The 10987-nt window shown below is 53.3% G+C and overlaps 1 protein-coding gene and 1 long non-coding RNA gene across 3 annotated transcripts; both read left to right on the top strand.

The window, feature by feature from the left end:
- The first annotated feature begins 3825 nt into the window (after positions 1-3825).
- Positions 3826-6741, top strand: LOC127466484 (uncharacterized). 2 transcript variants are annotated; one of them, XR_007902759.1, is made up of 3 exons: positions 3826-4111; positions 4578-4659; positions 6720-6741. It is a non-coding gene; the product is annotated as an uncharacterized LOC127466484 (long non-coding RNA). The 2 variants fall into 2 exon arrangements; XR_007902758.1 differs by lacking the exon at positions 6720-6741 and adding an exon at positions 5529-5550.
- A 397-nt stretch (positions 6742-7138) lies between these two features.
- On the top strand, positions 7139-10673 carry LOC127465692 (protein piccolo-like). The gene is made up of 4 exons (XM_051776200.1): positions 7139-7380; positions 7475-8020; positions 9529-9630; positions 10093-10673. The coding sequence occupies exons 1-4, from the start codon at positions 7139-7141 to the stop codon at positions 10175-10177; spliced, it is 975 nt and encodes a 324-aa protein (XP_051632160.1). The 3' UTR covers positions 10178-10673.
- The last annotated feature ends 314 nt before the right edge of the window (positions 10674-10987 follow it).

The raw sequence follows: 10987 nt of genomic DNA, 5'->3' as shown, positions 1-10987 counted from the left end.
GGGAGACTCGAGTCTGACCCCCCCGGCCGTGCAGGGAATGGCGGGGAAGCTGCCCCTGACGTTCCCCGGCTGTGCGGGGAACTGTCTCTGACGAGCCGCCGCTTCGGCTCGCGCGGGCAGATCAGCGGCTTCCAGCTTTCTTCGGTTGTGCCTGAAAAATGGTTCCTTCCCCTTTTGCAGGGCAGCCACACGGAAAAACTCTTTCAGTTTCGCACAGTATACCCCTCAAGGTCGGGGACAAGAAGCCTTTTCTGCCGGCGAAACTGCGGCAGTTGTGCCTCAGCAGCTGGAAGGGATCCCCTGGGGAAGGGTCTGGAGCGCGATTCTGATGAGGAGCGGCTTAGGGAGCTGGGGGGGCTCAGCCTGGAGGAAAGACCTTCTCGCTCTCTATAACTCCTTGAAAGGAGTAGTGCCACCACTTTGCTGGCATGGTTCCCTCAAGGATTCAGGGCCATTTGGAAGTCATACTTACAGCCCCCAGCCGAGCTCCGATGTCCCCTCATGACAACCAGGATGAGGGAGGAGCCGCCATTACGGGACAAGCCGTGAGTGGGAGCAGTCACCCCCTAAATAAACGGCGATAACCTGGGAAAACACCCACAGGTGTCAAACATCCACAACCTTCCCGGATGATGTGGGACCTGGTAGCCCTCAGAGCGACTCCATCTCCTCTGCCCTGAGAAGTCCCCCCCCTGCGTCGGGTGCGGTGATCACCAGCTCTCGATGGCGCTGGGTGTGGGCAGAGAGGGACAGGACAGTCTGTGGGGACCTGGGGACCTCCCGCTCCTGGGGGAAACGTGTGAATTAGCAGTTACCCGAAAAGGGAAAATTATAACGCCCAGCTCAGCCCCCTGCTTACGTCGGACTCAGGACTCTCGCAATCCCCTGAGGGTGGGGTCCTGGCTGGAAGGATCGTGGCTCCTGCCAAGCCTTCAGGTAGAGGCTTGGATAGGCATTCAGGGTCGGCAACTCGCAAAAAAGGGAAGAAAAATGAAAAAGCAGATGCATCTCTGAAAAAACCCCAAATCCTTATTTTGGGAGCACAGGGCAGTAGGCAGAAAGTGGCACAGGCTTGTTCTGGCACCTCACCACTGGACCTGGGCTGGCACCTGGGTGCTTTGCCTAAAAATTGGATTTTAGATTTCTAATGTAGCTCAAACTGCCACACCTGGCCATGTGCATCTTCAAGGATGAGCAAGTTCTGCTATTGATACCCGCAGCTCCAAGGGAGCAGGGAGACCTGTCCACAGGGTCTTGTTTGTCCGGAGTCCAGCAGGTCTCACTGAGGCTCCCAGAGAGACAGATGCTTACAGAAGAAGTAAGATGCTCAGAGGACTGTAGGATTTTGGAAGGATGGAGGATCGTATAGGAAGGGAGGTTTCTGGAAAGATGCAAGCTTTTAAAGGGAAAGGAAGCTCTCAGAAAGAAGGAGGATCTCCAGCAGAGGGAGATTCTTGGCTGGATGGAGGATCTCTGATGGAATGATTTCCTTGGAAGGGCAGAGGCTCTCCAAGGGATGAGGACTCTTGGTGGGAGCAGCCTCCCAGAGGGATGGAGGCTCCGAGGAGCTGGAGGAACTGGACAAGCTGTGGCAGGGCAGGTGGCCTCGCTTCACCAGCTCCTGCAGTTCCACCCACAATTGGTTCCACCAGTGTGTGGGGACACCTCTGTGATGTTACAGAACTGTGGGTGGGGACACCTATGTGATGTCAGAAACCCCATCCTGGTCCTCATGGCAGCACAAATGGAGGTGCTGGCTACTGCAAAATCTGAGGGTGGAATGGTGAGATCTTTGCAAGATTTAGTGAAGGCTTTGTAGGAAAAACCAGAAAAGGAATGCTCATAGGGATCTGTTAGATGGGAAGCAGTTTGGAGGGAGAGGGAGATGAATCCATTGCTGCAATTGGCCCTTCAGGAGGTGATGGAGAAAGATGAATCTCTGGGAAAGCAGCTGGAAAGAAAAAAATCCAACTGCCATAAGGTCACCTGGCTTATGTGTTATGGGAAGGCAGTGCATGTTCTTTTTGAGGATTTTAGTTGGAGTTTTGATCACGTCCCTCACAGAATCCTTTTGGAGAAGGCATCCAGCTTTGAGATGAGCAGGTACAGGGTGTGCTGGGTGAAGAACTGGCTGCTGTATTGCTTTTTGGTGGGATACTTTCTTCATAGTAGCTGGCACAGCCCTGGGTTTGGATTCAGGATGGGATAACAGCTGGATGGTTTGGTTGTTGCTGAGCAGCACTTGGCCTCCTCAAGGACTCTTCAGTGTCCCATGGGACAAGCCGTGTCCCATGCTCTGCCAGCGAGGCAGTGACAACATCCTCCTTCTCCTCCTCATGACTGTGTCCTACTTGGCCGAGAATGTTCCATCCAGTCTGTTCCAGAGGGGCCTCGAGTACCCACAGGGAGCCCCTTTCTCCCCCATGGAGCCCTGGTGAGCACTGGGGTGAGGCAGGGCCATGTTATGACACAGGTGTCCTCTCCCACAGGACTGACATCACTACACAAGAAGTGCCACCACCCCCTGGCTCCCAGTGTGGTCATGATGGGCCGTGTTGGAGCCATGAGCGATGGCAGCATCCTCCTCTCCTTGTTTGTCCTGCTGCTGGCCACTGCAGCTGTCTGGCTGGCCATCGGCCACTGGCAACAGCGGGTGCTGGGGACACCGAAGAACCCAGGGAGCCAGGCCAGGCCAGTTTCTGATTTGAGCCCCGAGTACATCCCCTGTGGCTGTGGCCCCAGCTGCACCTCCTGCATGGCAGTGGCCCAGGAGCTGCAGGATTTGGTCATGTTGGTGTGGGTTGGGAATGGGATGTCTTTCCCACTGGATTCTGAGGTGTGGCAGATGTTGTGGGAGAACCTGGAGGAGTTGGTGGAGCGAGGCCACCTGCCCTGCTGCAGCTCGTCCAGCTCCACCAAGAGCCCCCATTCCTCCAAGAGCCAGCTCCCATGGAGAACCTCTGTCCTTCCAAGAGCCCTCATCCGTCGGCAAGCCTCCGTCTTTTCAATATCCTCATTCCTGCCAAGAACTCGATTCCGTAAGAGATACTCCATCCTTACAAGAAGACCATGCCATAGGAGAGCCTTCATCCCTCTGAAAGCCTCCATTCCTTCCAAGAGCCTGCATTCCTCTGAGAGCTTCCACCTTCCAAGAGCCTGCATTCCTTCCCCAGGCCTCCGTTCCCCTGAGAGCGGGCACCTTTCAAGAGCTTCCACTAGTTCCACAAGGTTCCAGTCCTCTGAGAGCCTCACTTCTTCCCAGCCTTCAGCCCTACAAGAGCTTCAGTGAGAACTGCCAGACTCCAGATGGAGTGATTTGAGTAAGTCTTGGTGTCAGTTTTTGGGGTTTGGGGGTCAGTTTCTGGTCATTTTTGGGGGTGATTTTGTATCATTTTGGGTCAGTTTTGGTTTTTTTTTTTTTCATTTTTAGGTCAGATTTTGGGCCAATTGGGAGTTAGTTTTTGGGGTGATTTGGGCCAGTTTTGTGTCAGTTCTGGATCAATTTTTGGGGTGAATTGGATCAGGTTTTGTGTCATTTTTTGGGGTAATTTTGGGTGAGTTTCTGGCCATTTTTTGAGGAGATTTGTTTGAGTTTCTGGTCATTTTTTGGGGTGATTTGGGTGAGTTTTGGGTCATTTTTTGGTGTAATTTTGGGTAAGTTTCTGGTCATGTTTTGGAGTGATTTGGCTGACTTTTGTGTCATTTTTTGGGGAGATTTGGGTGAGTTCTGGGTAATTTTTTGGGGAAATTTTGGGTCAGTTTTGGGTCATTTCTGGGGAAGATTTGGGTGAGTTTTGGGGTCATTTTTTGGGGAGATTTGTGTGAATTTCTGGCCATTTTTGGGATAATTTTGGGTCAGTTTCTGGTCATTGTTTGGAGAGATTTGGGTGAGTTCTCGGTCATTTTTTGGGGTAATTTTGGGTCACTTTCTGGTCATTTTTGGGGGAGATTTGGGTGAATTTCTGGCCATTTTTGGGGAAGATTTGGGTGAGTTTTGGGTCATTTTTTGGGGAGATTTGGGTGAGTTTCTGGTCATTTTTTGGGGAGATTTGGGTGAGTTCTGGGCCATTTTTGGGGGCAATTTTGGGTCAGTTTCTGGTCATTTTTTGGGGTGATTTGTGTTAATTTTGTGTCATTTTTTTGGGTGATTTGAGTCAATTTCTGGTCATTTTTGGAGGTAGGTTTGAGTCAGTTTCTGGTCTTTTTTTGGGAAGATTTGGGTGAGTGTTGGATATTTTTTGGGGGAGATTTGGGTCAGTTTCTGGTCATTTTTTGTAGGAGATTTGAATAAGTTTTTGACCATTTTTTGGGGAGATTTGGGTCAGTTTCTGGTCATTTTGGGGGGAGATTTGGGTGAGTTTTGGGTCATTTTTTTGGGTGATTTTTTATCAGTTTCTGGTCATTTTCTGGGGAGATTTGGGTCAGTTTGGAGTAATTTTTTGGGGTGATTTGAGTCTGTTTTGGACCATTTTTTAGGGAGATTTTTGTAAGTTTTTGGGTCATTTTTTGGAGAGATTTGGGTCAGTTTGGTGTCATTTTCTGGGGTGATTTGGGTCAGTTTTGGGGTCATTTTCTAGGGAGATTTGGGTCAATTTCTGGTCATTTTTGGGGGAGATTTGGATCAATTTCTGGTCATTTTTTGGGGTGATTTTGGTCAGTGTTGGGCCTTTTTTGGGGGGTTATTTTTTGTCAGTTTCTGGTCCTTTTTTGGGGAGATTTGAGTGAGTTTTTGATCATTTTTTTAGGGTTATTTTTTGTCAGTTCCTGGTCATTTTTGGGGGAGATTTGGGTGAGTTTCTGGTCATTTTTTGGGGTGATTTAGGATAGTTTTGGGTCATTTTTTGGTGGTATTTTCTGTCAGCTTCTGCTCATGTTTTGGGGACAATAGGTTGAGTTTTTGGGGTTTTTCTGGTGCTATTTCGGTCAGTTCCTGGTCATTTTGGGGGGTTATTTTTTTTCAGTTTCTGGTCATTTTTTGGGGAGATTTTTTTCAGTTTTCTGATCATTTTTTGGGGTGATTAGTGTCAGTTTCTGGTCAGTTTTTGGGGTGATTTTGCTCAGTTTCTGGTCTTTTTTGGGGTGATTTAGTTGAGTTTCTGGTAATTTTTTGGGGGACAATTGAGTCAATTTTGGACCATTTTTTGGAGAGATTTTGGTCAGTTTCTGGCCATTTTCTGGGGGACATTTGGGTGAGTTTTGAGGTCATTTTTTGGGGTGATTTGAGTCAGTTTCTGGTTCTTTTTTGGGGAGATTTTGGTACATTTTTGGTGGTTTTTTTGAGTGATTTGAGTCTATTTCTGGTCATTTTTGGGGGAGTTTTGGATGAGTTTTTGGTTATTTTGTGGGGAGATTTTTGTCAGCTTTGTGTCAGTTTTGGGGGTTATTTTTTGTCAGTTTCTGGTCTTTTTTAGTGGAGATTTTTGTTTATTTTGTGTCATTTTTTTGGGGTGATTTGAGTCAATTTCTGGCCATTTTTGGGGGTAATTTGCATCAATTTCTGGTCATTTTTTGGGGGAGATTTGGGTGAGTTTTGGGTCATTTTTTGGGGAGATTTGTTTCAGTTTCTGGTCATTTTTGGGGGAGATTTTGGGTCATTTTCTGATCATTTTTTGAGGAGATTTTGGGTCATTTTTTGGTCATTGTTTGGAGAGATTTGGGTGAGTTTTTGCACCTTTTTTGGGGTGATTTGGCTGACTTTTGGGTCATTTTTTGGAGTAATTTTCGGTCAATTTCTGGTCATTTTTTGGGGAGATTAGTGTGAGTTTTGGGTCTATTTTTGGGGAGATTTGTTTGAATTTTTCATCATTTTTGGGGGGAGATTTGTGTCAGTTATGGGTCATTTTTTGGGGAATTGGGGTGAGTTTTGCGTCATTTTTTGGGGAGATTTGAGTCAGTTTTTGAGTCATTTTTTGGGGAGATTTGGGTGAGTTTTGGATAAAATTTTGGGGTGATTTGGGTGAGTTTTGGGGTTATTTTTTTGGGTGATTTGGGTGAGTTTCTGGTCATTTTTTGGGGTGATTTTGTGTCATTTTGGGTCAGTTTCGGGGGGGCTTTCATTTTTTGGGTCAGATTTTGGGCCAATTTGGGGGGTTTTTTTGGGTGATTTGGGCCAGTTTTGTGTCAGTTCTGGATCAATTTTGGGGGTGAATTTGATCAGGTTTTAGGTCAGTTTTGGGGCTGATTTGGGTCAGTTTCTGGTCAGTTTTTGGGGTGGTTTCAATCAGTTTCTGGTCATTTTTTTGGGTGATTTGTGTGAGTTGTACGTGAGTTTTGGGGGAGATTTGGGTCATTTTTGGGTCATTTTTTGGGGAGATTTGGGTGGGTTTCTTGTCCTTTTTTGGGGTAATTTTGTGTCAATTCAGGTCAGTTTTGGGGAGTTTTTTTGCATTTTTTGGCTCAGATTTTGGGCCAATTTGGAGTTAGTTTTTGGGGTGATTTGGTCCAGTTCTGTGTCAGTTGTGGATCAGTTTTGGGGGTGAATTGGATCAGTTTTGGGGGTGATTTGAGTCAGTTTTTGGAGGGTTTTTGCAGGTTTTGGGGTGATTTGGGCTGGTTTGGGGTCAGGTTTTAGAGTGTTTCGGGTCAGTTTTGGGTCAGTTTTTGGGGTGATTTGGGTCAGTTTATGATCACTTTTTGGGATGATTTGGGTGAGTTTTGGAGTCATTTTCTGGGGTGATTTTTGTGAGTTTCTGATCATCTTTTGGGGAGATTTGGGTCAGTTTTGGGTCATTTTTTGGGGAGATTTGTGCAAGTTTCTGGTCATTTTGGGGGTGATTTGGGTCGGTTTTGGGTCATTTTTGGTGGTGATTTTGGTCAGTTTCTGGTCATTTTTTGGGGTGATTTGGGTCAGTTTTGACAAGTGAATGAAATGACAAGTGAAATGAAAGAGAAAAACAACTCTTCTTGGGCACCCCGTTTCCTCCCCGCCCTCCGCCCCCTAACTTGGGGGTCCCCCCTAAAGTGTGAGAAGGGGACCCCAAAAGGTGGGCGGGGGAAGGCCGGGGAGCGGAAAAGGCAGTGGAGGGGGTGCCGCGAAATGTGAGAGGGGGGCCCCGGCGGAGCGGGCGAGGCGCGGGCAGTGAGAGAGAAGGAAGGCGGGCGGCGTGGAGGGGGGCAAACAAGATGGCGACGGCGGCGCATGCGCAGTCGTAAGCGAGACGCCGGCGATCACGTGGTAAGTGAGGGCGGGCGGGCGAGGGGAAGCGACGACGCATGCGCAGTGGCTCTTGTGCCGCTGCAGCGCTCCCCGCTCGACTTGAGGGCCGGTTCCGGCGGCACGGCGGGAGCTGCGGTCTCCCGTCTCTCCCGGGGTGTGCGCGGGGGGAATAACGTGAAGATTTTTGGGGGAAAGCGCAGAAACTGGCGAGGGTCGTTCTCCGGGTAAACCGGGGCACCGGAAGTAGAGAGCGGCCGGGCTGTTTTCGAGGGGGCACCACCCAAACCGGAAGTGCTGCGAGGCCGCCCCAAAACAAAGATGGCGGCGCCATGACCGGAAGTCCTTCAAGGCCCTTTACAAAGATGGCGGCCCCGGCCCGGAAGTTCGCCCCGAGGCCACACTCAAGACGGCGCCGCCAGGACCGGAACTTAGCCCAGGCCACACTCAAGACGGCGGCGAGAGGCCCCCTCGCCTCAGAGAGGCGTTTATCCTGTTGCCTGACCTCCGCCCCGACCCGGACCCCCGCCCCGCGCCCACAGCGCCGTCTCGCCGCGCCGCTTCCCGCTGTGGAGACGGGGCGGGGCGCTCGGCGGCGCCGGGCGCGGGCGGCAGGTTCGCGGGCGGCGGCAGGCACCGGCGCGGGCAGCCCCCTCTCGGCGCCGCTGCGCAGGCGCAGGCGCGGGACCCCAGGCAGTCGCCGCCCGCCCGCCCCGCCCCGCTCCGCCCCGCTCCGCTCCGCTCCGGTCTCGGTCGGTCCCGCCGTGCCCCAGAGATGCTGTCGGGGCTGCGCCGCCGCCTCCCCCCCCCGGAAGCGACCCACGGCGGCAGATCCGACGTCGGGCTCTGCAGGAGATCGTCGCCGGGGTAAGCGGGGGCCCGGCGGGGGGGCGGCGGCGGCAGCTCTTCTGCCGCGGCCAGCGGGGCCTGCAGGCAGGGGAAGCGACAGGCAGGTTTCTCGCCTCTGTGGAGACACTCGCACCTGCGTGCCGCCACCAGGAGAAGGGGCGGCGAGAGCGGCAGGCGGCAGGGCCGGGCTCGGATGTGCCCTGGCATCGCACCCCCCCGCGGGGAGGGTCTGTGCCGCCTCAGGGACAGACGAAGCGGATCTTGCAGAACCCCTTTGTTCGCTCGTTGAGCTCGCAAGAGACACGAGGGGCATGAAATCCCAGGGCAGCTGCGCCTGCCGGAGGGGTTGCAGGGAGAAGCAGCTGGGGGGGGGTTTGCTCTCAGCCCCTTTACCACCTTCCCCTCGGTTCCCTGGGACTCCAGGGAATCCCAGCTCCCCTTGGCTTCTCCGGGGGCCTCGCGGCAGGGTTTCGAAGTGTGGCCCTGAGATTTTCTGGCCTTGGAACTGATGGCTGTTTCGGGGCACGTCTCACCGGGCAGTCTCTCTTTTAACGCTTACCGGGGCAGGAGAATTGCGGGGGAAGAAAGCAAAGGAAGCCCAGAGCCTGGAGTAGGCAGGCCCGGGCCTCTGGCGAGCCCAGGCCTTGCTGCTCGGTGCCGATTGTGCCCGGGGCTTGTTCCTCACCGTTCGGTTCCAAATGAGAGGGGAGCAAGAGGCAGAACAGCTGCTGCTGCTGCTGCTGCTGCTGCTGCTGCTGCTGGGGCTGAACTGTCTGCGGTGCCCGGGGGCCGGGCAGGACTTGGCCCCGATACCTGCATTGCTCTGCAGCGGCCAGGGAGGGGTCCCAAAAGTCATCCCCCGCCTGCTGTGCTGCACAGCAGGGGCTGGCTGGGCCGGTTCCCGGCCGGGGGAGCCCGGGGGAGGCCGTGCTGGGGCTGAGGGGCTGCTGCTCTCTGGGCCTCTCGGGGTTTGCCTTGGAATCCCAAAGCCTGGGCCTGCACGGGGGGGAGGAGGCAAAGGGGACTGTAAATTGGTCTGTTGTGGAGTGTTTTGGGGCCGAGTTAATGCTCTTGGCTTGTTGTGTGTCAGTTCCCAGCCTCCGTCAGGGCTTCCCGGGGAGCGTTGCTGCTGCCGCCGCCGCCGCCGCCGGGAGAGAGAAGTCCTTTGGGAAGCCGGGATAAAAACAGCAACTCTGTGAATTGCTCAGCTTTTCCTAGGGAAGGGCAGGTTTTAGGGAAGAAAGGCCCGTCCTCGCGAAAGGCGCCGCGGGTCTCGCAAGGGGGGGGCGCGGCTGCAGTGCCGTTCCCGGCCGTGTCCGCCAGGCGGCGACCGCGAGGCAGCGCCCGGCGGTCGGGGCGGGCCGGGAAGCGGAGAGCGGGAGTGTTTTGGCACTGCCGGGCTTCTCCGAGCTTAAATCCGGAGCCGGAGCTTTTTGTGGGACTGCACAGCGCAGCTGCCTGTGGGAATGACCCGGCTATTGCTCGGTGTACTCCTAACGACAGTGTCTTTTACTCCGTGTTCCCAGGCTGCCTCTTTCCCTTCGGTCGCCGTGGGTGTGCCGGACGCCTCTGGCAGGACTAACCCTGTGGCTTTTATGTCCAGCGTGCTGTGCTGTGTGTGCCTGCAGGTAAGAAAAGCTGGGAGTGCAGTCCCTCTGCTTTGGTTGCTGTGTCTCTTTGGGAGTGATTTTGGAGGGGAATCCCAGAGCGATTTGGTTTGAAGGGGACCTTCAAAGGCCACCCTGTCTTCCGTGGGCAGGGGCACCTTCCACTCTCATCCCCGGTTGGATGCTGCGAGTCCCATCCTGCCTGGCCTGGAACACTTGCAGGGATCCAGGGGCAGCCTCGGCTTCCCTGTGCAGTGTGCTCTGATATCTCTCCACTGGCATCACGAAAAATGTTGTCAGCACGTTTTGTGCCATGATGGTGAGCGGGACCCGGGTGAAAATTGCGTTCTCTGAGGTGCAGAGGGAAATAATTCTCCTTTGAAGTCAAATGTATTGGGTTTGCATGAGTCTCGTCTGCTTGAATTGCTTTCTCTTCTCGGCAGTTGTTTTAAATTAAACTTTTATTTTGTGTCTCCCCCCCAGTATCCTGTCCAAGACCAAGCTACCTTTCCTCGTAGGAATGGACCGGCTGGGCTTTGGCAATCTGGCCCCTCGAAAGACTGTGTGACCTCTTCCAGTAGGGGAAGACTGAAGCAAGGGGTGCCAGGAAGAACTGGAGTTTCTGGAGAATAAAAGCTGGAAGCGTGCCCCCGAAAGTCCCCAGCCCCGGGTGGTCAGTGGTCTGACTTGCACGGACCGGTGGCCTTGGCCAGGAGCGGTCCTGCCGGCCTGTAATTTGAATTTCCTGCCCAGGCTGTAATTTGAATTTCCACTGGGTGCTGGCAAAGCCCCCCTGGGGGTGAGCCCCGGTGCCTGGCAGGAGCGGAGCGGGCTTGCGGGGCCCTCCTGGCAGGCGTTGTGTTTAAGGGAAGGGCAGGGGAGCCTTTCTGTGGCCCAGAGGAGCTGCAGTGTTCTTTCTTCCTCTCTGGAGGACTAAGAACTAAAAAAATAAAAACCAAACGAGAAAGAAAAGAAAAGAAAATGAAAAATAAAGAGAATAAAAAATTAAGGAAATAAAGAAGGAAATAGAAAAATACAAAAGAAAATTAAAGAAAAAAATAAAAGCGAGCAAACTAAGAAGGCAATAAAATAACAAGTGAAATGAAAGAGAAATACAACTCTTCTTGGGCACCCCGGGGTTTACTCCGCGTCCCGCCCTCCGCCCCGTCACTTGGGGGTCCCCCCTAAAGTGTGCGAAGGGGACCCCAAAAGGTGGGCGGGGGAACCCCAGGGAGCCGAAAAGGCAGCGGAGGGGGAGCGGCGAAATGTGAGGGAGGGCCCCGGAGAAGCGGGCGAGGCGCGCGCACTGCGAGAGCGAGGGCGGGCGGTGCGGGATCTTGCGGCGCTGGGATTAAATCTTGGCTCTCTGGGGTTCGAA

This window comes from Manacus candei, unplaced genomic scaffold (assembly GCF_025592945.1).
Source record: "Manacus candei isolate 608988 ecotype Guabito, Panama unplaced genomic scaffold, ASM2559294v1 h1tg000009l, whole genome shotgun sequence".
Lineage (NCBI taxonomy): Eukaryota > Metazoa > Chordata > Aves > Passeriformes > Pipridae > Manacus > Manacus candei.
Note: the sequence above shows the minus strand (reverse complement) of the source record. Positions and strands in the feature narration are given on the sequence as shown.

What these genes read in the sequence shown, in the direction of transcription:
- LOC127465692 (XM_051776200.1), top strand. Translation starts at nt 7,139, where the DNA reads ATGCGCAGTCGTAAGCGAGACGCCGGCGATCACGTGGTAAGTGAGGGC. An exon ending in TGGCGAGGGTCGTTCTCCGG is followed by an intron (nt 7,381 to 7,474) that starts GTAAACCGGGGC and finishes CCCAAAACAAAG; the next exon opens with ATGGCGGCGCCATGACCGGA. An exon ending in TGTGCTGTGTGTGCCTGCAG is followed by an intron (nt 9,631 to 10,092) that starts GTAAGAAAAGCT and finishes TCTCCCCCCCAG; the next exon opens with TATCCTGTCCAAGACCAAGC.